The 26,607-nt window shown below is 46.2% G+C and overlaps 2 protein-coding genes across 2 annotated transcripts; both read left to right on the top strand.

Moving 5' to 3' along the window:
* Positions 1–2,157: 2,157 nt before the first annotated feature.
* LOC306841528 (uncharacterized protein) lies at positions 2,158–7,196 on the top strand. Its single transcript, XM_079371458.1, has 3 exons — positions 2,158–3,478; positions 5,710–5,774; positions 6,878–7,196. The coding sequence occupies exons 1-3, from the start codon at positions 2,390–2,392 to the stop codon at positions 7,143–7,145; spliced, it is 1,422 nt and encodes a 473-aa protein (XP_079227584.1). The 5' UTR covers positions 2,158–2,389; the 3' UTR covers positions 7,146–7,196.
* A 789-nt stretch (positions 7,197–7,985) lies between these two features.
* LOC306841527 (uncharacterized protein) lies at positions 7,986–26,536 on the top strand. The gene is made up of 43 exons (XM_079371457.1): positions 7,986–8,245; positions 8,586–8,684; positions 8,968–9,297; positions 9,407–9,541; positions 10,030–10,128; positions 10,239–10,273; positions 10,402–11,975; positions 12,061–12,225; positions 12,307–12,338; positions 12,489–12,638; positions 13,271–13,399; positions 13,637–13,675; positions 14,577–14,702; positions 14,797–14,911; positions 15,269–17,140; positions 17,533–17,670; positions 17,753–17,784; positions 18,158–18,295; positions 18,466–18,594; positions 18,832–18,870; positions 19,251–19,379; positions 19,513–19,636; positions 19,866–19,970; positions 20,167–20,229; positions 20,657–20,691; positions 20,940–21,065; positions 21,158–21,286; positions 21,672–21,710; positions 21,839–21,964; positions 22,067–22,193; positions 22,375–22,545; positions 22,659–22,693; positions 22,862–23,026; positions 23,109–23,243; positions 23,353–23,391; positions 23,507–23,647; positions 23,908–24,002; positions 24,148–24,171; positions 24,247–24,433; positions 24,554–25,657; positions 25,745–25,832; positions 25,935–26,012; positions 26,135–26,536. Exons 1-43 carry the CDS (start codon positions 8,159–8,161, stop codon positions 26,311–26,313), a joined length of 8,907 nt encoding a protein of 2,968 aa, XP_079227583.1. The 5' UTR covers positions 7,986–8,158; the 3' UTR covers positions 26,314–26,536.
* Positions 26,537–26,607: the final 71 nt, after the last annotated feature.

Genomic DNA, 26,607 nt, shown 5'->3' with positions numbered 1-26,607 from the left:
AGGCGTAAAGCTTCTTGTTACAAGGGTCAAACAAAATCAACTGAGTCCCATCGGCAGTATTCGTGTTGTCACCGTTAAATTAGCCCCAGAATGGGAACAATAAACCAAGAGCTTAATCCAAAGGGTGAGTAGAGCTGTCGCAGGATCTTTGTGTTGGTGAGATCAGAAATGAAGGCCTAACAGAGCGGAGACGGAGACGGAGACGCCGCCCCCCCCCCCCCCCCCCCCCCCCCCCCGAGCGAGCTCTGCAGTCTGCAGGGTCAAAAGGCCGAGAGCCTGAGTCTGTGGTTTACTGTTCAACAAACAACTAAAGAAGAGACGGGAGTTCAGAGTGTGATGTTTCTTTATTAAAGGTATGTGAGGACTGAAGAATGAACACACACACACACACACACACACACACACACACACAAAACTGAGCAGTTTCACCCACACACAGACTCCATGAGATAAGAAGTTTCTCTCCCGTAGCTGAAGGTCGGTTTTCATGCTGCTATCCAAAACGGTTCTTTTTGGGAGGCTTTGCACATCAAGGTCACATCCAGAATGATGAGGCTGTGTTCATACTTTGTTTGTTTTTTTCATGATTAACTGTCCCGTTTTCAGAGAAGCACAAGGCTGAGTCGATCAGGGTCACTGCAGCGAGGCAGTCAGGTGTGAAGCCATCGCATTCACACACAAAGTTTAAACACCTGGCTGTGCGTCTCCTGATGTGTGGTTCCTCTTCTCTCATTGGTGCATCAAACCCCCGCATCCTTTGTCCAATCTGTAGTCACAAATGTATCGATTGATGTGTCTGATGATTAGGCTATCACAGTGTTTTTACTTTTCTTTCTTCTGTATAATTTCTTGATGCTACATTATCCAACCTGAAAACCCATTTTTTTGGGTTCCAGAGTACATAGTTACATCTCCGTATAAGCATTTACACATTGTGTTTTCAATATAATCAAAATGATGGTAAGATCTAGTATGATGTTCTGAGAAGCAGCTTTAGGGAGGAGAGTTTTTTGTTTAGTCTACTGGTGCAAAACCCTGCCAGTTACTCAAAGTGATGTCTGCAAATGTTTCAAATGTTCACTCTTTCTCTGTGCCTTGTTGCATTTGCCTTGTCTTGTGTTTTCTCTCATAATTTTTAAATATATGGAATGACTTTTTCTCCAGCAGGAAGTACCGAAGTGGACAAGTGAAGACACAACCTTCCAGAAGGCGGAGTTTACCCAACAAAAAAGCTGACGTGCAGTCCCATTCAATAACAGCTTTGTTTCTGTTTTTTTTTTTTTTGGAATCAGAGCCTCTTGTTGTGCTCATGGGCTCACAATAACCCTCTAGTTGGAGGGCTTCCAGGGAGCTTACTTCTGACTGGCCCATGGACCGACTCCTTACGGTTGTCTCAACTGAAACGTGAGCTAGCACCGACAAGATTTACAATTACCTTGTTGTTGGTAGCAAAGCTGCAACCCTAAAGGAAATGCCCCTTCCCGAACGACGACAAAGAGCAACTGCTTGACTTCAGAAGTGCATTGACACCATGTCCAATCCTCCTTACAACCCCTATGCCCCTGGGAACCAGAATTCCAATCAGGGGCAGTACAGACTCTCAAATACACAGGCACAGAGGGACTCTCAGAGAGCTTTTCTTGGACCTGCTTCTAGTTCCAGTTCTTCTGTTGCTTCAGCCGTGATTCCTCAAAACGTTGGAGAATATGAAACCAGTCGAGCCATAAGGGATGAGTATACAAATACTACTGGTATGCATATGTTGGGAGCCACAGAGGGGGAAAGGCCTCCCAGGACACCCGTGCATCAACCTTTGGACCAGGGAACTACGGTTACTAGCACACAGAGGGATGAATTTTGCTCTCCATGCATAGAGATGGTCTCCTGCCCAATGACCTCAGCCTCTGCCTCTCTGGGTCATAAACATGGAGTGGACTTTGAAAGTGACAGTAGCTCATTGAACTGGCTCTCAGCTGATGGCTCTATACTGAAGTCATCGTCTGCTCTGTCAAACTATGCAAGTATTGCTGATGGTAGGTCAAATAACCCTGATGAAGAAGAACATAATATGCAGACACTTCCAGGGTTGGGTGATTGTGACCTTTTAACCTCAGACAAACCTGCAGCTGCCGCAGAACCAAGGAAACCTGATGCTGCTGAAATCCTTCGTCACTTTGGACTTGAGGAACAAGATTTGGAGTTTCTTGTCGCCTGTCCTGAAGACCAGACGACCCCTGATAACCTGCCTCTCATCTTGCACCAAATACACCAACAAAAGGACAAGAGTAAAGCAACACAAGTTGAGTCAAAGCCCTGTCTCGAGACCCAGCCCGCTCAAATAGTGAGTGGAGTGGACAGTTACAGTTTGAGTACTTCTGGTGGGGCAGTGATGCATGAGAAAAAAGTCGGGCTTGGACATGAGGCTGGAATGAAAAGTAACAGAGACAATCGCCGTGGGAGTGGTACTGTGTTTCCGATGGATGATGCTGATAACAAAAACTGTCAAGAGCCACTTCAAAAGAAGGCTCCAGAGATGAAAAGTAGTGAGCAGGCAAGTTCCTTGACTAGTCTTGGCTCCTCGTGCAGTTCTACATCTCCAAAAAAGACCACACAATCGCAGATGCTACCTAACCAGACTTTCCAAAATACCCTCAGCTCTTTCTCTCTATCAAAGAAAGACACAGAGATGAGGGCCCCCAAACCTGTTCCTTTGAATCAACAGGAAGTAGATTGCCAGTCAACACTGAAAACCAAACTACCCCACTGTGAGTCCCAGGGCCTACATCCCAGCCGACCTGGCCTTGTGCTCATTGACATTAGTGAACCAAATCAGAGTTTCCAAGATACCTTCAGCCCTTTCCCTCTGCCAAAGAAAGACACAGACGTGAGGGTTTCCAAGTCGGAGGCCCTCAAACCTGTTCCTTTGAATCAACAGGAAGTCGATCGCCAGTCAACATTGAAAACCAAACTACCCCTCTCTCAGTCCCAAGGCATACATCCTAGCCCACCTGGTATTGTGCTCATTGGTGGTAATGACACCAGTGACACAAATGAGGAAAGTAAATCCAAAGGTAAAAGGTCAGTAGCCGTTACATCCATCGTAGGGCAGAAGGGAAAAAAGACGAAGCAAATGCAACATCAGTCAAAGCAACTGATCCAGAAGCAACCAGCGGAGCAGACCCAGGAGCAGCCTGTGCAGCAGCAACAGCCAAAGAAAAAGACAGTGCAGCTACAGAAGCTACCAGTGTCAGAACCAGGGCGAGCATGGACACCAGGAGATTTTGAAAAATCAGTTCCTCTCACTGGTGTCATCCCAGGCCAAACGAATGTACCGACTTTCAAAGGGGTGCTGAAAGACAAGGTTGCTATCTCCATAGACCAGCCAACACCAGAGACTTTGTATGACTATGCTGTGGCCACACCAAAAATCTTTCCTCATACCTGTTCTCTATGTAACAAAGAATATACTGACTTGAAGGTGAGTAGAAGGCTGCGTCCTGTTCTTTCGTTTTTGTTTACAATGTTAAACTTTGTTCTCTTAATTATTATTTGTCATTCTGTGAGGCAATACTCACAGGTTTAGATTTCTCTAAAAAAAAGCTAAATTATGAAAGCCTATTAAGATTATGTTTTTCTTTCTGAGCTAGTTTAACACTGTGCCCTAACAGCACGTCGCATCGGACATGATTGCAAGCTCGCTCTCCACACTGCGTCCGTTAAATATAAACTTTCTGCTCCTTAAATTCCAATTCAAAGCAACTGATTGGAGCGGAGTTTGCCACTGATGCTCGTCCCCGTCACATGCTGTTAGGACAGGCTGTAACACTCAGAACTGATTTCCATGCATTGCGAAAACCAAATATCTTTTTTCAAACTGCTTGTTGTGATAAGTAAGTGTCAGGTCCAAAACTGACACTCCGCAGCTTTCTCTTAAGTTAACGCACTCTGTCCAGAAGAAGAAGAAACTACGTGAAGCAACCTGGAGAAGACCCAACTTATATAGATGCTATTGGCATACCAAGGGGAGTACCCGATGAGTACAAACTAGCGGATCAAGTATCAGCAGGATTTGAAAACATACCAATACTCAGCGCATTGTTCCCTGTTACACCAAATAAAAACGTAGACAGAATAAACTATGTCCATTACAATGTACAGAGACTGTCCAACCTAACAACCAATGCTCTAGAGGGTCTAAGACAACAACTACAGGCTACCTCGCTCACTGCCTTCCAAAATCGAATAGCATTAGATATGCTGCTGGCAGAAAAAGGAGGTGTTTGCTCAATGTTTGGAGACCAGTGCTGTACCTTCATCCCTAACAATACTGACTCTGATGGCACCGTAGGAGAAGCCCTAAATGGTCTCAGAATGTTGAGTAAGAAAATGAAGGACCACTCAGGGGTCGACACATCACCTTTTGGTATCTTCGAGTCAATGTTCGGGAAGTATAAGACAATGGTACTCGCAGCTCTGGCAGCAGTTGTGACCACGGTGATGTTCATGATCTGTTGCTCCTGTTGCGGCATACCTCTTCTTCGAGGACTCATAGCACGGTCTCTGGAGAGGATGACCGAACCTGAATATCAGCAGCTGGTGGTGCAGAGGAATGCCGAGAATGCTGAATATATGTCTATGGCCAATGCTGGGAATGTTGAATACGCATCCCTGGCCGACCTCAACTTGGGTGAAGGAAACCCTGGTGATGAAGGAGAGATAGTCTCCTTGCACAGGCTAGAGGCCTAATTGACTCTCTGAGTGTAAATTACTGGTGCTAATACTTGTGAATTGCTAACTGAAAATCCGAAACGGAAATGGTTATGCGAGGATAATGATGAATTATGCACCTAATGATAAACAGGAGGGAATGTTAGGATAAAATTGTTTATAGAGTTATCATAAAGTGCTATGGCTTAAAACTTTACAAAGGGGAACTTAATTTTGCACTTTCACTTAGCTTTGCATTTTCATTTCCCGTCGCGCTCACTGTCTTTTTGATTACAGATATGGTGCCTCGTTTTGCGGAAGACATTACATTGCACAACAAGGGGGTTGTGTGTGTGTCAGGGGTGGCCATACCCGTGCTAGACGGTTAATTGTGTCATCTATCATCATGTGCATCATGTAGTAATCATACATTGTGTAAATAAGGGGGTGTGCTTCTTCAATAAAAAGAAAGGACGAGCAGGAGGACAGCAGAGTGGGTTTGGAGATTGTAAACTCTGCTGTCTCTAACCCTATTTAAATCTGTCATGTAGATTCCAGTCAGATCTTAGGAATGTGGGCACCAGGGGATGATGGAAATTGTCTCAGCTTGTGCGTGTGTATTCTGTGAATTCTGCCGAGATGACCTTCAGTGAACTTTGGGAAACTTGGACGCCAATATCAGACCCAAGGACAAGATCTTGCACAATTAGTAACCAAAGAAGAAGACTTTTGTTGTTGTGATTGTTTGTCAAATGCACTGCTGTATTTATTTCTGACAAGTTTGAAGAGTTTAAAAGTTTCTTATTATTCAGTGCCCTTATAGTTTTGATGATGCTTATCACATTTACTTTGTCACAACTCTTGTCTATGCCAAAGCCCTAAATTCAACTCAGCATTTAATTTTTTATTTTTTTTAAATACTTCTCAAACGATCCAAACCTTGAAGCTGGGATTGTGATGATGACAGAGATCTTGATGTTTTGTGTCTGTTTTGACAAATAGGATTGGATCTCCCACAAGTTCAGCATCCAACACCAGACGAATAGCAGCAAACTCCTCAGAAAACAGTCAGTTTCTTTTCTTTACTTGTTTGAGGTTATTATTTCAATCCCTTGATTGGAGTATTGGGAATTGTTACTCTTGGTGCACAAAGATCATGTTAAAGAATCGTAAAATGTTTCACAGTGTGATTGTATTTTTTGTCTGCAGAATCCCTACAATGCTAACAAATACTGACTTGACTTGTGTTTACTTAATATGCCAAATGCTGTTTGAGTTGTTGTGCTTTAATTGACCTTTTTTCAGTTTCCCTGAGTGGTACAGTGGTGGATCGACACGCTGTGCGGACGCTCAAGTACTCTTTGGAATGATTGATTGGTTGATTGATTGATTGATTGATGACTTTAATTCGACCTTGCACTAAATAAAAGAGACACCGCCAAGCATGCCATCGCTCTTATTTTGAAAGGGGAAAAGAAGAAGTACAAACCAAGTGTTCGGTTTTTGCTTGTTTCTGCTGTTTGAAATATATTACGGTGTATTTTTCGGGCGACGTCAGACAACACTGCAAGAGAACACAATCACTGACAACAACTGTTAGGTTTTGTGTTGTTTCTGATGTATAAAATCAATGATGAAATGGCGGAACATATCGCATTAGAACACATTCATTGACAATGGTTAACTGACAACGATTCTCTGTTAACAAACTTGCTTTTATAATGCTTGAAGGTACAGCCGACACATTCTTTTCCACTTATGGACATCTCTGTAAGGCCAGAGAAAAGGCATCCAGACTGTAAATGTCAGACATACATGTTCCTAGACAACCTTCTCCTAGCTTCAATCCAAATATAATCCTGCTGTTGTGAGATGTCTTACCTAGATACAGTTACAGCTAGTCAACGTAGAGTAGTTATTCTCAGATTTAGTTCTACCATCTTTACGTTGCACACTGTAAGTTAACAACCCCGAAGGTTGAAGCTGGCTTAATGTCCACCGACTCATTGTAAACAAAACAGGCAGATAGTGTAAAACAGAGCAGTTGTTGTACTATGAAACATAGACTGGATTTCTGCTCTTATTTCTGTTTGACATGTTGCACATTCTTCCTTTGAAGAATAATCAAGACCATAGATTTTAGTCTCTGACAATGACTTTCCTGTGCCAGGCCTGTCATCAGCGGTGCAGTGGATAAGCCCTCCACCTCGACCTCTGCAAACAAAACCAGACGTCGAAGTCGCTCCAGTTCAAAATCGATCAGCCCCCGTCGCCAAAGTAGCCCAGAGGGTAAAAGATCGAGACCAAGAAGCCGATCACAATCTCCTCAACGCTCCAGGTCTGTATTGTATAAACGAAGACAGCAGCTTTTAAAGGAGGGAACACAAGACACGACTCTCTTGTGGAGACCAACTATGTTCCAAACTAACGAGGTCTAACGAGTTATTGAAATGTCAAATGATTTAGTTTATTGTTTTACCAAGTCTTTCTTTTTCGCTCCCCAAGGTACAGCCCTTCTTCCCCCACACGGAGCTCTGAGAGACAGACACGGAGTCCGAAGAGACGATCACGGAGTCCGAAGAGACGATCACGGAGTCCGAAGAGACGATCAGCGAGTCCGAAGAGACGATCACGTAGCTCTGAGAGACAGTCACGTAGCCCGAGGAGACGATCACGGAGCCCGAAGAGACGGTCAAGAAGCTCTGAGAGACGATCACGGAGCTCTGAGAGACGATCACGGAGCTCTGAGAGACAGTCACGTAGCCCGAGGAGACGATCACGGAGCCCGAAGAGACGGTCAAGAAGCTCTGAGAGACGATCACGGAGCTCTGAGAGAAGGTCCTCGAAGAGGAAGTGTGACAGATTATCACCTCTAAGGAAATATCATGACAGGCGATCACCCTTAAGGAAGAGAAATGAAACACGATTGCCATCAAGTAAGGCAGATGATAGACGGTCACCACCATGGTGGAATAACAAGACACGGTCACCAAAGAGGAGGAGCAACGAGAGGCCGTCATCACCCAGAAGGGTTGCCAACAGAAAGTCTTCACCAAGGAAGAAATACTCACCATTTTGGAGGAGCTACGATAGATGTTCCCCATCATGGAGGGTTGGCGAGACTTTGTCACCAGCAAGGAAGAGTGATGGAAGCAGATCACCTCGGAGCCAGGAGAGGCGACCGCACAGAGAGAGGTCATCCCCTCAGCGAAAGGGTTTTGAGAATCTGGCCAAAAAAGTAGTGGAAACATCAGGTTGGAAAATCAAGAAGATTTGTCTTTGGCAGAACAGATGTTTCAGTGATATTTCCCAGTTTGAGATCTGGTAAACTTCACTCATGACGTTCATTTTCCTCTTCTTCCTGTAAGCTGTCAAGTTGCTGTCAGATCCGACTGACTTGGATTCTGTGGTTAAATCTCTGGCTCCGGCCTTATTGGCGGAGCTGGCCAAGATGACACAATCCACCTCGCCTTCAAGAGGAGGAAATCCATCCTCGCCTTCATCGTGTAGGAAGGCCAGTTGTTCCCCAGATCTTGAGGTGGTTGTTTGTTAAAATGTTTGTTTATCCATGACGTCTTGGCGACCGTCTTTCACCTGTGAAATGTCTTAGTTATGTGAGAGAAATTTCTTCAAAATATTTGAGAATTGCAAAGTCCAAACTCAGAGACTCACAGACACCACAATGTCAACACATCAATAAACAATAACAACGATCATGCACCAATAGGATTGCAGGTCCTACCTCTAGAAAAAAAAATGGATGTAACCAGGTGGTAGGGACAGTTTTTATTCGCCACATTAAACACAGGTGTGCATTCTCTTTTATCTGTATTTGTTTTCATCTCTCTCTCTCTCTCTCTTTGTCACGTTAACCCAAGGTGAAACCAAGACGCATCCCGCCAGGTCTTTCTCACGCCGCAGCTGTGGATAACTTCGGGAAAACCAAGTCTGTGACAGTCTATCGGGCCAGACAGGAGGTAAGTGTAGAGAAGGTGAAAAGGTGTGGGGCGGGGGAGGGGGGGTTTGGGGACGATCAGCCAATGCAGAGAGAGATTGTGGTACTGGTGCACATTCTATCTGTTTTAGTTCTATGCTCGTTCATGGCCAGCTGTTCTATGCCATCTCTTCAGACAGTCAGATTAACCAATCATATATCCAGACCCAATAGCAATAGGGTACTGAATTTATTAATTTATAGATTAGTTTCCAAAACCAATGCCTGCTTGTTTTTATGAGTGATCTTTTTTTTTTTAACTAAAGGCGAAGCAAGAAACCTCTTTGGAATTCAAGACCACATCTCCGGAAACTCAGCCTGACACGGGTGACTCCAAGCACGAACCCGTACCTGAGAAGTCAGATGTGATCAGTACCAAAGGTTCTGGAGTTGGGCTGAAAGACACTGATGCAAACGGGACAGTGAGTGAACCGGAAAGAGGCCCCTCAATTACAGAGAAGCTCCCGGCGTCCCAAGCAAAGACGCAGAAACCAAAAAGTCAAGACGAAGACAAGCTGGCTGAGTCAGCAGCCGATGAAGGAGCCCCTTCAAGATGTGTGCCTTCAGAAAGTCAGCCGGCAGAAAACACGGCGGAGGTAACCAAACATTTAATGTACCAGTATTTAAACACGAACATGAAGGACGCTGGATTCGGTCTGAGCTGCTGTTTTTTTCTCTCTCTCTCTTTTTTTTTTTTTGTCACAGTCTGTAAAAGCGTCGCCTCCAACCGTGGTGAAACTGCAGGGGATTGACAAATCTCTCTCTCACCGTGACGTGCTCACAGCCGCGGAGCACTTTGGGAAAACTAAGTCGTTGGTTCTGATCCGGGTCAGATCGGAGGTATGTGCAGCGAGTGAGATGCATCAGGTCTTCAGTCCTTTTTGTTTTTGTTTACAGAGACACACAGCTGCAACGATAACAAGTCCGGAATTTCTTTTTATTTTCCCGACTGCGTTCACCAAACACAGAGTATTCCCAAACGGGATATGCAGTCATCTATCTGGAGTGCTGTTACTGCATGTTTTACATTTGAGATCATTTATTTTCCAGTCCGGCACGGAGCAAAAAGGATGCAGGTACAAGATACAATCTGTAGGCGAAAAAACTATCGTACATTTAAAAAAAAAAAAAAAACAGAGCGCCGGTGATGTCATTAGTGGCGTTCCGAAAAGTTGAAAGATTGCACAAAGTCAAAGCGGGTTGGGTGTCGTAACACTGTGACATCAACTTCTAAGTTACCAGGGTGACTGACTAACCAACCTGGTGCTGAGCATTAATACCTTGAGGACTGTTGTGACACAAAGCGCTCCATGTTTGTCCGTCCACAGGCGATCGTGATCTTCGAGACGGGGGAAGATGCAAAGAAACTGAAGATGGCGGAGAGCCTCGATGTGAACGGCAGGACGATCTCTGTCATCGTAGAAAAGGTTTTAAACTCTTTCTTTTTCCCAGTGTCGTGTCCCAAATCCCCCACTACTCGTTGGGCTGCCTGTTGCACTTTGGTATCTTGATATTGATATCGTTGGTTTGTTCACAGGAGACTGTTTCCAAGGAGAAGACTTCTCCTCAGAAGTAAGACACGCCTCCCTAATGTCTGCCTTCAAGAAAGTAGTTGATTTATTGTGTTGTATATATTGTATTGGAATAAGAAGAAGCAGAGCACCAACACATTTTCTTTACACCCCTTTCTTTACTGACAGAAAACAGGCCTCCAAACCAGAGGCCAGCATTGAAGAGATTCTCCCCTCTTCACCTGCCATGCCCAAAGGTGTGCCAACTGAGGGAGGAGTCCTTGTTTCAGACGCAACACGTGTCTCAGCCCAGCAGGCAGTGAAAACAGGAACTTTGTCTGCGAAGGGAGACGTGAAAACGGAAGAGGAAGAGCAAGAAATATCCTTAAGATCCAAGAATCAGCCTGATGCCGGGGACTCCTCACAGAGGCCTGCACATGAAATGTCTAAAAGTGTTGTGAAAGAGCTCGTATTGGGGTTAACAGATGAACCCATAGCTCCAGACCCAGCAGCAAGAAGCAAAGCAGAATCAGCGTCAACGACGCAGAAACCCAAAACGTCATCAAAAGCTGTAAGAAAGGAAACGATGAATATGACCAGGACCTCTGAAGTTAAAGCCTCAGAAAATCTGCCTAAAACTGGAGCCCCCAAGGAAAAACCTACATCTGAAAACTCAGCGACCAAAGGAGGTGGAGTCAAGCTGGTAAACACTGAAGTATCTGACAAGTCTGCGAACAGGGCTGCAAGATCCATGTCGAAAGAGGAAGTGGATTCTGCCTCCAAAGGTGAAACCGGCTCAACTGGGAAGAAAGCCAAACCTCGAGTGGACAAGCTGGCCGAGCCAGGAGCTGAGGAGGATGCAAGTGCACCTTCAAGATCTGCAGATTCACAAAGTCAGACACATGGTCAAAGTGTCAAGGTCAATCAAAGTGAAATCAAGATTCACAAGTCTTTGGAGGTGCCAGAGGACCCAACAAAGACGGCTGAAAAAGAACACGTGAGCGTTTCTAAACCCGAGGATCCAGGAAAAGTTGTCAAAAAGGATGACGCACGTGAACCAGTGGAGCTGGAGGTATCAGGAGGCAAAGATACCGAGCCTGTGGAAGTGGGAATTTGTGTTGAGGGCAAAGTGGAAGAAACCACAAGTTCAGAGTCTGCACCGGACAACCCCAGAGATAATCAACCGCCAACCGGCTCAGTTCAAAACCATCCGATAGAAACCTCCGTCAAGGCTTCAACACAGGTCAAGGAAAGCCCCCAGTCTGAACCAGAGTTCACAACACGAGGACCAAAGACCAGGACGGAAGCTTTACAAGAGGAACAGCAGGTTGTACCTTCAAGATCTGCACATCCACAAAATCAGCCGCAGGGTGTCGAGCTGGGAAAAAATGACATCAACATTCAGGAATCTTTGGAGGTGCCAAAAGACACCGCCAAGGAAGCTGTAAAAGAAGCTGTAATAGGTTTGAAGCATATGGGTCAAGAACGAGTTGACGAGGCTCATGATGCAGAAGAACCAATGGATCTTGGGGTGTCAGGAGCTAAAGTTGCTGAGGGCAAAGAGGGAGAAATAACTCCAGAAGCAGCACCGGTAAACAGTCGACCACAAACAGTTGAGACCCAGCCGACAGAAACCTCCATCAAAGCTTCCACACAGGTCCAGCAAAGCCTCTCGTCAGAACCAGAATCCTCGGCACAGGGACCAGAGACCAGGACAGAGCAGCAGCAGGCAGTGATGCCAAGGGGAGTGGCAACCCAACAAGGTATGAGCTTTTTTTAACCTCATCAACAACTTACATGGAAAGACCCCAAACCAACCTTTTTTTTCTTCTTCTTTTGCCTCCAAAGGTGTTGTTAAGGTTTCATCAAAGGTCACCATCTCCCCTGTGAATAAAGAACCAACAGCTGCAGCAAAGAGCGTGCAGAAACCTGCAGCGTGCAAAAAGCCGCCCATAGTCCCCCTAGTGCCTGTCGGGGAGCTGCTGCATGAGAGACTGCAGCCACATCACATACGTAAGAAAGCAAAAGGACTTTGTATGGTTTAAAACATGTTCTCTGCATTTTCTGAAGTGTTATCTTTTCTTTTTTTGACAGGTTGCTTGAAGCCCCACTTCCTCACAGACTCAGTAGGTTTCAGTAGATCAGACGCAATAAGTTCGACAGTATTTACTCGCGCACGCCGCTCGATGTGACGGAGATTCTCTGATGCATGTTTTTCCTTTTCAACACAGATGTCCCTCTTCATTGTTGCATCTCCTTTTCCCTCATTCTTTCAGAGACGCCTTCCTTACGGCCTTAAAAACGTCCTCGTATTTGGACTGCCGACCTACTACGGCTGTGCCTACTCGGAGAGTGAGGTTAGCAATCTGCTCTTTCCGTTCGGCTTCGGAATGGACTCGCTCTACGTTGTTCCTCAGTCGCGCATGGTAGGTCACTCATGCTTTGTTTTTGTCTTGAACAAGTCGTACCGCTGCTCGGATGTTTCTCTCTTTAGATGTTTGTAAACATGCAAAGTTGAAATGGCATAACTCCACGCTAGATCACGTGTTTTAGAGCCCGGCCGATAAATCCGCCGGCCGATACGTCGATCGATATTAGCTCGACATCAGCTAATTTCACCTCGGCTATGTGCCGATATTACTAGATTAACTGACCAGTCGAATAACATTTCATTTGAGTTCTCTTTCACCAGCAGAGGGCGCCATTTAGAGTACAACAAGCATCGTCACCCTCCAGAGTGTCGAGCAATGATGCACGTACGCGCTCAGTTATTTTACAGTTGAGCGGCCATCTTGTCAGATCGATGTTTTTTGATAACTGAGATAACTGAATACTTTTTATCTACATCAATCTATCTCTAACGATCGAAGACAGATATCGGCCGATACATCGGCATCAGATTTTTTATCTCTTCTTGATACTGATATTGGCCCAAAATCAATCAAGTCCTGATGCGTTTACAAATGTTTGAAATAATCCTTTTTCAGATGGATAATTTGGGGAAAAGGGAATTCTTTATCAAAGTAAATAACAGCCTTTTTTTCTGGTTTCCTTTCAGGCCTTTGTCGAGATGCCATCTGAGGGAACGTTGTTATACTTAATGAGAGAGGCTGCTTATAAAGGCGTCTTCTTCAGAGGGCAGAGACTCCGTTTTGCAGTGATAGCCTTCGGCGGGCCACTCAAACCTGTAAGCATAACAGTCAGACTATTTTAAAAGAGACTTTTGGGGTTGTTTTTTTCTCACCTGTATTGAGGCGATAGGACAGGAGAGTGGGGAACAAAAGCTCAGTATGTTGGTAGACTAGCGAGGATGGGTCTTCCTCCCACCGGCTCACCGGACAAGGCCGTACACTCCGACACTGGTGTGTGAAGAAACAGAATCTCTCTGAATGTTTGTCTCTAAACTCTGATGTTTCTGTTTCAGCTCCGGTTTTATAAGTTTCTGAAGAAAGTGCTGAATTGTGTAAGTAATCGGCACGAGCACACACACACACACACACACACACACACACACACACACACATACACACACATATTCTGGTTGGTCAACGTGTGAACAGCTTTTAAATTTGTTTACATAACCATCCTGCTTTGTTTGTTTTTGTTTTGTTTTTTCTTAAAGCTACAGTGTGCTTTTTTTTAAACGTTCGATTTCTGTCTGTTCAGCTATGTCAAAAAAGTCTGAATGACTTGTTGCCTCTCAGCGAGGAGGTTCCTGGTTTGAATCCCGGCTGGTTGTCTGCCTCTGTATGTCAGCCCTGTGACTGACAGGTGAACAGTCCAAGGTGTAACCCCGCCTCTTGCCCATTGACAGCTGGGATTGGCTACCCCGAATAAGAGAAGCTGTGTAGACGATGGATAGATGGATCTTAATGACTGTGTCGGTCTCACTTTAATTTATGTATCACATCAAGATGGGAACCGCTCTCTGTGCACGTGCTCTCTCGTACTCGTAGACTTGACAAAAGAAGAATTTGTGAGTGCAGCTTTGTTCCATATTTTCTCTTATCAGGTTTGGGTACATGTTGAACCTCTCCTCCCAGCAAGCAGGAGGCAGCTGCCCCCCCCCCCCCCCCCCCCCCCCCCAAGGACACGAACACAAAGTGTTTCAGACTCTTAGTTAGATAAACTCACGACTTCGTGTGCACTGCTCTGATTCAGACCCATGCCCTTGCCCTCGTTCTCCTCTGCAAATAAAATACACAAAGTATGTTTTGTCTCGGCGGGTGACTCCAATGAACTTTCTTTTTTTTTTTTTTTTTAACCGCTAAAAATGCAACAGTTTGTATTGCAGTGTGTTTCGTGAGCGTCTTCCCTCGTGTTAAACTCTCGTTTTGGATTTCCACTCCCTGTTCCTGACGCAGTGTCGGTTCGATGATGCGGAGAGAACCGTCTTCATCAGGGACATTTCACCGAGGCAGATCAGACAGCTCAGAGAAGCTCTCAAGAAGTTTGCTCCTGTCACAAACTTCACGCCGCTCCTCAACAAGGTACCAACACTGACACACACACACACACACACACACACACACACACTTCCAGAGCGGCTGTTAAAGACTCACCCGTCACCTCTGTGTGTTCCAGGTCTTTGTTGAGTTTCAGCTTGTTGAAGACACTGAACGGTTTGGACTTTGGCACAGTCAACAGAAACAACCGCTGGGTCAGATAGTCATCAGGCTGAGTGGACAATTCATCCACCGTAAGTCTCTGTCTGTCTCTGTCTGTCTCTCTGTCTGTTATGAGGTCTTTATGTACCATTAGGTGTGAATCATGGGGCGGTCAAATGCCCGAGTCAGCTGCCTCTTTTTCGTCTTTCTTTCTTTTCTGGCATCCTGACTCCTGGAGCCAGGAAGTGGCCCTTCCTATCTTATCTTATCACTTTTTTTTGCTCAGTTTGTTCTGATCTTGATTTACAAAAAGAAGTTTAAAGATCTTCCTTGTTGCTGGCAGACTGTTGTTTTTATTGCAAACAGCAGAGGTTTAAAGGTTGAAGGAAATACAGAGATGATCCATACTAAACCTGATATTCATGCTAATGAGATTTCATCTCCTAAAGGTCCTGTTCCTGCAGTGGCAACACAATCAGGTGCAGCATCAGCCTCCAAGACTCCAGTGAATGTCTCAGCTGTGGAAAAAGTCCCAACCGTGCAGACACCTGGAATATCTGAACAAGAGCGGCTTGCAGCAGCAACTGTGACAAAAGACAGGGTTGCAGGGAAGGAAACCGCCGGGCCCTCCAAATCTGAAGCACCAGAGAAGAAGCCTGGAGCTGGGGTCCCCAAAACGAAAGCTATACCTGATAAACCTGTAACTGGTGTTAAAGGACCTCAGAATCAGACTGCCCAAATTCAAAAGTCAGAAAACAAATCTGAACTGGCAAAAATCCCACTGGTAGATGACAATGTCCTAGCGTCCAAGGAAGGAACGGTCCCAACCATACAGAAAGCTGAAAAGTCAGAAGAAAACCAAGATGAAACAGGAGCTGCATCACATGAAAGAACAGCAAAGGAACCTTCAGAAAATCAGACTGATGCTGGGGAGTCCAAACATAAACCTGGACCTGACAGATCTGACGTCAGCGTCAAAGAACCTGTAGTCGGTCTTGTTGAGACGTCCATAGTTGATGAGCCAAAAAACAGGACACAATCTGAAGTGGGAGAAGCCCCATTGGTGGGACAAAGGGTCGTGGCGTTCAAGAAGGAAAGTGTCTCAACTACACAGAAACCAGAAACTCCATCAGGAAAACTAGCTCTGACCGAAGCTATTCCAAATGAAAGGACTGTACAGGATGTAGCTGAAGTTTTAGAAAATCCACCTGGCGCTGGTGACCCCAAACTAAATCCTGAACCTGATAAATCCGTAACCAATGACAAAGAGGTTAAAGTAGGGCTTAAAGAGAATACCAATGCTGATATGTCAGAAAACAGGACTGAACTGGCAAAGGGCTCGTTGGTTGAAGCGAAGGTTTTGGCATCCATTGAGGAAAAAGTCTTGACTACAAAGAAACCAGAAACCCCAACAGAAAAGCTGCCTGCTAAAGAAACTGTGACATTTGAAAAGATTTCAAGTGACGTGACTGAAGCTTCCCAAACTAAACCTGGCCTCGGTGACTCCGAAGAAGATGATCATCAATCTGCTCAAATAACCAATACTGCCCCAGTAAAAGGACCACTGATTGGAGAGAAGTTTGTTTCTAAAGCAGAAACTGAAACGACTCAGAAACGCCAAACTCCTCCAGAAACACCGCCTGCAGCAGAAGATGTGACTGTGCCCTCTACATCTGAAGCTTCAGAAAATCTACCTGATACGATCGACTCCAAAGGAAAACCTGAAAAATCAGACGGCGCGATAAAAGGAGCTGAAGTTGAATTGTTGAAAGACACGGAAGAAGCAAAAAGCCCATCAAGTGAAGAACAGGTCTTTGCACCCAAAGCAGAAACTCTCTCCACTAAGCAGGAACCTAAAACTCAAGTGGAAACATTCAAGGTCAAACAAGACAAAGTCGAGATACACAAATCTTTGGATTTGCCAAAAGAGAAAGAAAACTTACCCGTGTTCGAGCGTATGGGTCAAGAACAAACTGACGAGGCTCATGATGCAGAAGAACCAATGGAGCTTGAGGTGTCAGGAGCTAAAGCTGGTGAGAACAGAGGGGAAGAAACGAGTTCAGAGTTTTCACCAGTGAAGTCGACAGACAAACCAAAAGACAGTCGACCTCAAACTGTTGAGAGCCAGCAGACAGAGATGTCTGTGGAAGCTTTGACCCAGGTCCGGGAAAGCCCCCTGTCAGAACCAGAATCCTCTGCACGAGGTCCAGAGACCAGGACAGAAGCTCCACAAGACCCGCAGCAGCAGGCTGCAGGACGTACACAAGAAGCTGCTGTGGAGACAGTGATGCCAGGTGCAGAGACAAAGACATCCCAACACGGTAAGTCTGAGACCTCTTCATTGAGAAATTGAAATGCATGCATCCGTTTTTTGTTATTTCCAACTTCTCATACGGAAAAACAAAAACAGACCGCACATGTGTCTGTCTCTTAAGTGAGCAATATGTAAATATCTATTAAATGAAGTTTAGATTCTGGTCCTGAATGGTCTGTATTTGTTTGGACCAGAGGGGACGGGAACGCCTCTCTCTAATGTTCTGAACTTGAACTGCAGTACCCATTTTAAACGCTAGGTGTCAGAGTTACACACTGCTCCTTTAAAGGACCCAATGTCTTATCTCTCATCTGTTAAAGTAAGATTTTAAACAACAGGTTAGAATCAAACCGATGTGTGTTGATGCTCTTTCAAAACGCCGCTCTTAATCTGTTGAAGACGTTTTGACCAAAGAGACGACACAAAAGGATTCCACATCAACCAAGGAGATCCTGTGTGAACCAACAGCTGCTGCTTCAGTCACCCAGCCGACCGTCGGGGAGATGTTGGACAAGTACCTTTTTCCAGACCGCATACGTAAGAAACAGGAAGTCATGAGTGGAAATGTTCTGCTTTTCTTACGTTTAACATTTTCTACGATTTGCCGTCTCTCTCTTAGGTTGCGTATCGACAGCCAAACTCTTACCATCAGTAAGTTTCTTCACAACATTTGCAGCGTTTACACTGAAAAGAAAGCCTCAGGTTTAACCTTAACCTACAGACATGTCAATAACACGGACACGGACACGGGCGTGATCACATTCGGCTAGATAGCACAGAACAGTCTGCTGCTGTGTGACTAGAAGCAGAATAATACACATTGCACAACCAGTTTCCATGACTATTTTGATAGATCTAATGAAAAGCATGGTGGAAATTCCCTTAGAATAACATATAGCTAAAAGCATGAAAACAACTGATAACATGTGCATTGACTTTCTAACAGAAAGAGGATAATGACCTGAGCCGGGCTTTAATCACAGACAGAGATGTCTGAAGGTTTTGTCTTCTGCACTTCCTCTAGAGGACGCTGTTGGCCATAAGTGGACTGCCCACGCATGACGAGCGTTCCTACACAGAGGACGACGTGGCCGACCTGCTCGCTCCATACTACTTTCATGATAAAGTAAACAACCTCTACGTCATCCCTCAGGCCGGCATGGTAGGCATCAGGATTCTTTATCTGTGTGAAGTGATACAGATGCATTGTGTGCTATTGGCCCGCTCGAGGACCAGGTATCTTGCACGTTATTTTTCATTGGCCAAGATCGACGATGTTGTGTTTGTCTGCTCTGGTTCACTTCAGTTTATTTGACCTGTTTTCTCTATCAGGCGTTTGCCACTATGCCAAACACAGAGAATGTGATCAACATAATGAGAGACTATGCAAAGAAGGGGATCAGCTTCAGAGGGAAGGGACTCCACGTTCAAGTAGTACACAAACGCTGCCCGTTCGACCAGGTACGCATGAGAACCTCATCAGGACTCTTTTTTTCTCCCCTTAATCATCCCCTTTTCCCAACTTATCCAACAAGTATGGAAAAGTTCCTGCAGTTTGAAGAACACTCACTCTGCCTCTCATTTGATCTTTTTATACATTTTTAACTTTGTTTGGCGAGCTCTCGTTTTAAACCACGTCGTCTGTTTTAACCCGAGCTCGAGTCTCCTAACATCGCCTCCCTGATGTTTCCATTTCAGTTCGAGTTTTATAGTCTTCTGAAGAAAATCATGAAGTGTGTAAGTAACCACACACACACACACACACACACACACACACACACACACACACACACACACACACACACACACACACACACACACACACACACACACACACACACACACACACACACACACACACACACACACACACACACACACACACACACACACACACACACACACACACACACACACACACACACACACACACACACACACACACACACACACACACACACACACACACCAACCAAAGGCCTTTGTGTAGTTAGTCATGTTTATCTTGTTAAGTTCTCTGAATGACTTCAGACACTGAAACATGATGCAGGGATCACGTTTGTTTTTCCTCCTGTTGACTTCCTGGTTTGGATTTCCACTTCCTGTTCTTTGTGCAGTCTGCGGCCGATGATGATGAGGAGAGAATCGTCTTCATCAGGAACATTTCACCCAGCGAGATCAGAGAGCTGAGAAAAACTCTCAAAGAGTTCGGTCCTGTCACAAACTTCATGCCCCTCCTCAACAAGGTACACACACACACTCACACACACACACACACACACACACACACACACACACACACGCACACACACACGCACACACACACACGCACAGGGGAGCGTCTCACCTGTCACCTCTTTGTGTTTTTCTGTTTTCCAGCTCTTCATAGAACTTCCCTCGACAAGAGAGACCGAGCGGTTTGCAGAGTGGTACGGCCTTCTGAATCACGGCGCTGGTCACAAAGTCTTCTGGACCAAGAGGCGGGGTTATCAAAGACACTCAGGTTTCAAATCAGCATTTTGTATTTTACTTAGCAAAAACCTGATCAGACAAACACAAGATATTTTAACGGCTGACATAACCTTGTCGGTTAGGTCGTACAGATTCACGTCAATTATCAGAAATCGGTGACATCTCAACAAGCGGAAACAGTTTTAAATAATTAGATTTATCTTCCACGCAGAGTTTAAAGGGTTAATGGTCGGTGTGTTGGGTGTGTTTTCATCCTGAAGGTCCGGCGACTACGCTCACGACACAAACAGACGCAGCGTCAGACCAGAACTCCTCTGTGACGCCTGAAAAGACGAGGGTGAAGCGCCCGACTGAAGAAGACCTGGGTGAGAGATCGAGGAAACCTGGAGTCTCGGTTTCATTCCTCAGGATGAGCCGAGACTCCCCCTACAGTTCAGTGTGGGAATCACACCCATAAATAAACACAGTAGGGGTAGAATAAAACAAATAATAAACATGGCTTCCACAGTCACTTCACAATATTTCTGTTTTTCCCCCCCCCATTTCTCCTCACATCCTCAGCGAACCGCGCCCGTCTGACTTTCGGGGAGAGATTCGAGAAGCAGCTGACTCGATCGTTAATAGGTGGTGAATCACGACTTTTTCAGTCACGACCACTTTGCAAAGAAAATAGCTTTAATGCAATTATTTTAGATTTGGCGGTATGTGGCTTTGTGAGGGATCTCGCTGCCCTTCCTGTGCATACGAGGAAAGCGCTACAGCAGGGGGAACGGGAACTAGCTCTAAGCGAACTCTGGTTCAATACATCAAATGGCAGTGTCTATGTTTAATATTGTACATGGTCCCTTTGCTGATTGAAGGGCCAATAGAACGCTTTGAAGCACAATCAGCTGATGAGGCTCGTGTAATAACGCTGCTACGCTCCGCGACCTGCTAGCTAACGCTACGCTTCATTTGTGCCTGTCAGTGTCGTATTTGTCGCCAGGATTAAGCTCGCCTTTTTTTGCTCCATTTCTCATTTCCTGTTTTTATCTTTGCTTCTCATTCCCAGCGTCCCTCATGCGTCACCCCGGGACTTCACCAAAGGTAGGTTTGGTCGTTAAGGCCTTTGTTTGTGACCCAACACTTCTGAGTGGTTTAGCTACGCTTTGGAGTTTGATTCCTTTTCTTCTGTAAAGATGTCGTCAAGACCTGCAGCAAACACTTTCACTTTGTTTAGTCCTCATGTCTGTCGGGGCTCGGCCCGGGTTCAGACCACAGAGAGAGAGAGAGAGAGAGAGAGAAGGTTAAGGTTGCAGCTTCCTGCTGATCTCTCTCGGCCCGTTTTGTTTCAGATGCTCATCTCCTGGCGCAACGACGACGACGTCAGCTACGCAGAGGACGACTTCATCCGGCTGCTCGCTCCCTTCGGTTATCAACACCGAGACCACAACATCTACGTGGCTCCTCAGGCGTGCTTGGTGCGCACACGTTCCACCAGTGGTTCCCCTGGAGCGTCACATTTGAACACCTTAAACACTGAAGCTGTTCTGTGTCTTCCTGTTTCCTTCAGGCCTTCGTCCTGATGCCGACAGCCAGGAGCGTGCTCGACGTAATAAGAGCCTCCAAAGGTGTTCCCATTATTTTGAAAGGGTGTGAACTTTTTTTCTATGCTTTGAACAACAACATCTCAATGAATCCGGTAAGTCTGTCAGTAACTCTGTATTTAGATTTGTACAGAACTCGCTGACCTCTGTAGTTCTCTGTTTTCAAGGTCATACAGTCTCATTTATTCAGTATTACTCATTTATTATTCATTATATTTATTTAACATGTTTTAGTTATCGTTTGCATTTAGTGACCGATTTGTTTCGCAAATTTTGGTTTTGATTTTTTTTCATTTCAGTCAATATTTTTCCCTTTTCAGAAATATTTTGCCTTTGCATTTGATTAAATCTTGTTTTCATTTAAGTAAATACATGAAAGTGTTTGTGTTGACCTTCAGGTCAGTTCAGACTTATCAGTGGCACACATGCACATTGAGTCTGGAGTACTAAAACCACCTCTTCTACTGTTTCTGTTTTTAGACCTGGTTTTATAAATCCTTAATGGAGCTGTTAAAATATGTAAGGAAAACACACACACACACACTGCTGTACTTTATATCTGTTAAGTTTTGTCCAAGCGTAAACTTCTAACATGACTCAAAGTCCTCAGATTTACTCAAAGTTTGCATGTTGACTTCCTGTTCCAGCATGTGGACGAACACAGCAACAGATTAATCCTCATCAAGGACATTTCCCCGAGTGACACGAGGGAACTCAGAGAGGTTCTGACAAAAGGACGCTCCGTCAGGAACTTCCTGCCTCTCCTCAACAAGGTAGAAACACACACACACACACACACACACAGATAGATGATGTTCACGTCTCTATGAAGAGAGAAAGAGAAGTGGTCATGACGGTGCTAACGTGTGTTTCAGGTATTTGTAGAGTTCCACACCCCCTCGGATGCTGATCAGCTCGGGGTCTGGTACAGTCTTCTGAAAACCCCCCCTGCATACAGAATCCAGAGGCTGAAAATACCATACAGCAGGAACACGGCTAAGTGTGCGTTTAATGTCTTCTAACAGACTGAATATGTTCCATTTGTTGTGATTGATTCTGTGCAAACTGTAAGTGAAGTTACTAAAGACACCTGAACAAGCCATGAATTGTACTTCTACAAAACTACATGCAAGTGCTGCTGAAGTTTTTCCAAGTGATATTAATTCTGTTTAAATTTGTGCAGCTCCGATCGCTCCCATGAGTTCGCTGCTGGGCAGCGAGGATCTGATCGACGGGGTGACCGTCCCGTCGGCTGAAGTCTCCGTTCCACAGTTCAGCATTCCGCCATTCTGGATCACTTTGAGAAAAGGTCCCTTCGTGTTCCCGACCGTTTCTCCGTGGTTCGTCATCCCAGGTAACGGTCCGAGGGTCTTTATTTATCCGCGACCGCAAACTTCGTCACTTTCCAAATCGCACCCTGTAGCGTTTTCTGTACGATGACTCGTCGTGTTCACTTTGACCTCCTAGATCACGTGACCGTCTGGAGAAAAGATGACATCATGGTAAGCTGGATTCCCCCGTCCCCTCTCTCTCTCTCTCTCTCAGGGCTGACAAATACACCCAGTAATATCCTGGTTTACTGTATGGTCTATATGTGTGGGGAACACTCATGTATTTGAAGTGCAACCAAGAACAAATGAATCCAACATCGGACATTTGGTTTCATCCAGAAGGCCGGTCGTCAAGGTTCGATGTGTCCAACGATCATGTTGACCGGTTTGCCAGAAGGGAACTACAGGCACGAGGATGTGGCGAGGCTGGTGTGGCCGTATTTCCCCAAACAGACGCTTCACTCCCTGTACTACAACGTGACGGTCCTGCCCCTGCAGAGGAGGGTGAGGAGGAGGTTCAAGCACGCCGTCGTCCCCACGAGCAAGTCATCGCAATCACTTCAACGTCTGTCTCTTTCACCTCCAGGCCTTTGTCTTCTTCTCTGATTGGACGACCTGCTGCGACTTCGTCCAAGCTCACGTCGCTAGGCGCGTCTCGCTGAAGGGACGCGTCCTCTGCGTCCACTTTGTCCTGCAGAACATGTACCCGGAATCCAGTGAGGTACGGACGCTCGGGTTCAAACGCTGCTCAAAGAGATGCAGGACAAATAGACAGAACAGTCGTAGTGATGAAACGAGGCGCTCTAACAGTGTGTGGCTCTTCTCCACAGGAGACCATGTACAGAAGCCTGATGAAGTGGAGCAACGCTGTGAGTTTCCCTTCACCTCTTCGTCCCTCCACTTCAGCTGGGTTTGGTTTGTTTTGTTTTTGTTTCCGTCGCCCCCGACGACGACGACGACGACTCTGTCTCTCCTTCTGTTCAGGGAGTTCCTGACCCGACGTCTCTAGAGGAGCGTCTGCTGTGCGTCGAGGTCTCCGAGGTCTCTCTGGACGTCATCACCTTGGTGGTAGAGATGGTGGCGTCCATCACCAGCTTCGCCAACTTCATGCCGCTCGCCAACAGGGTATGGAGTCATTTAGTAGCTCAACCTTCAGGGAAACCAGCCTCAACCAAAACCACTCAAGCGTCCTCTTAGCTGATTGACCTGTAGTTATTCTGAGTCACGTTTCAAAACGGTTACTGGACAACTTGGAGCTCCAAAGAGTCCAACTGTTCCTGGATGATCTCCATCCTGGAGTGGCCCCGAAGTTTTCCCAGTTCAGTCGGGACTGTCCTCTTCTCCCGTCTCTCACGCTCATGTTTGTCCTCTCTCCGTCACATCAGATATGCATCGAGATGACCGACTCCAGCTGTGTCACCAAAGTGGTGGAGAGGTACAACGAGTTCTCCCCGAGCTCTTTCACAGAGGACCCCGCTTGGTACGCACGTCTTCCTAGAAGAAGGCCGAGTTGGTGTTAGACTAACTCAGGCGGCATCAGAGGATCAGGCTTTTTCTGTATGTTATTCACAAACCACTCATCCTCAGACATGAACTGACAAACTCCTCCTTCTGTCTCTCTTCAGGAGGAAAGTGAAACATTTTGAGCAGTAAGTATTTCCTGTTTGCATTCTTTCCTGAGAGACTCTCCAGGTCTAGACAATCCCCTTCCTTCGACTTTTCAGTTTGGAGACTTTCAAACGACGCCTACAAGATTCTGCTGAGGTGACAATAAACCTGGACGGTCCAGACGCCATCGTCGGTAAAGACGAGTCCCCTGAGATGGACGAGGACATGCTCAAAGCCATCACGGTGACAGTGGGTGAAAGCAGGCTCGTTCAGAGGAGCGGGTCTCAGAGAGTGGAAAAGAAGGTGAGGCGCTCCACATGTCGATATCATGAATCGTTTGGTAAGGGCGGACCTGTGGTACCGCAGGTCATCGACGGGTCAGGCCGATGAAGTTCTTCCCTGATTGGTTCTTTCTTTGCCCAGACGCAGGATGATTTCGCAGACGGCCGCGTCTCTTCTGGCGCCGTCCTTCCTCACAAGGAACAACTCAACGAGGACTTTGTCACTGTCGAAGAGGTTTCCGATGACGTCAAAGACTCGAGGGTTGAACCTCGCTGCCCCTCGTCACCCGAGCGCTCCTCATCGCCTTCTCGCCAACAGACATCTACAAGGTCTACGACCTCGTCATCGAGAGCAACCGAAGACGAAAGATCCTCAAGCTCTCGTCCAGAAGACTCATCTGAACCCATCAAATCGTCTTCCCAGTCTCCTCCAGCGTCGAGCGAAACTCCGTCCTCCCTGGATCAGAATCACCCAAATGGAAGTTCTGCACCCCGACTGACTGGATCTAAGGGAGGCCGGGTCGTGGTCACTATTGAAGCCCATCCTGTTGGAGACAGTGAAATGGATACTGAAGGTCCTCTCCAGGAGAGAGAGACTGTTACCAAAGATGGAGCAGCTACAAGTCAGGAAGACAGCGACCTGGTCCAAAGAGACGGTTCCACTTTAAAGCAGCTTTCTGAGGAAGGTTCAGGTCTGACATCGGGCCAATCTGAGGACAATCCTGCAGATGAAGACGACGCAGGTAAGAAAGGAGAGACGAGAGATGATTCTAAACAGATCAACGCAAGCAGCAAAAGCACATCGGAGGTGATCAGTTCTGTTGAAGATCGGCCAACAGATTCAGAGACTGAAAACAAGCAGCCAACGTCCAAGAGTGGGGAGGACGTGGCGAGGGGGAGCGATCCAACAAAGGAAGAGGAGGTATCACCAAGGATACCAAACAGGACAAAGAGGTATGAGACACGGCAAAGGACGAGGGCCACCGCAGGCAAAGAGCTCATGGAGTCATCCGGCGAACGCTCCGGTAGAAGACGAAGTGGACGGGGAAAGAGAGAGGACGAAGTCAAAGAGCGAGTCATCACAACGAGATCGACCAGAGGGAAAACGGCGAGAAACCCGGAGGAGGCTTCGACGGAGAAAACCAAAGGAAAGGACACGCCGACGAGAGGGAGTGTCAAGAAGCGCGGTGTCAGCCAGGAGGACCAATCAGAGGACGGCAAGGGTTGTGTCAGGAAGCAGATCCAGGTCTGGACTTCTTTATTCTTACTTAGTCATGATCCCAAAACAGACCGAGAAAAGAAAGCACTGACCCTGAAGTTGTTCATTTTTTAGATCGGAGACGACGCTGGCAGAGAGTCCAACGAGGAACCGACGGGGACGACTTCAAGATCGGAAAAACGCAAACTTGATAACGACGCAGGTAAAACGGTTCTGATGAGGCGTTCAGAAGTTTGTTTACGCCGTTCAGTTTCCCACAAAAAGAAAAAAGAAAAAAACTTTTTCGTGAACTTTGTGATCGTAGACGAGGTGAAGGAAGAGGAGAGCAGGACGACACCCAGGTCAAGAGGCCGACCTAAGAAGAGAGCCAGACTGACCCCTGGTAACACACACACACACACACACACACACACACACACACACACACACACCCCGTCTTTATCGCCACTCCGCTTTTAGCATCTTTAGCTTCACGATGGAGCTCTTTACATTTGTCCTTTACAGTAAGAAAATCCTCCCGACGGAAAGAGGAGCCGTCCTCACTTGAAGCCTCCTCGTCACCATCAGCGGACAAAGACTCATCTGATTGGACGCCGAGGACGGCGAGCGCCCCGGCGGAGGGATGTTTGGAGGAGAGGGCTGGAAGGAGCAGGGTGGAGGTGAAAGGTACGGACAAGCCGTGAGGCCGTTTTTAAAACCTTCTCATTCACAGAATCAAATCCCCCCGAATGTGGTTCGACTGTCACGAGAAACGGTGAAAAGCATTTCTACAAATCAGTTCTGAGGTTTTTGTCCAACGTGATCGAAGGAGCAGAACTCATGACAGGATGTCAGCGGTTCAACACATCATGGTCTTAAATCATCTGGATCAGAACCGTCGACCCGAGACTCCACCAGCGGACCCACAGGCGCCCATTAATGAACAGTAGTTACAGTTTACACAGTTTATCCACGTTTCCTCTCTCTCTCTCTCTCTC

This window comes from Symphodus melops, assembly GCF_947650265.1.
Source record: "Symphodus melops genome assembly, chromosome: 20".
NCBI lineage: Eukaryota > Metazoa > Chordata > Actinopteri > Labriformes > Labridae > Symphodus > Symphodus melops.
Note: the sequence above shows the minus strand (reverse complement) of the source record. Positions and strands in the feature narration are given on the sequence as shown.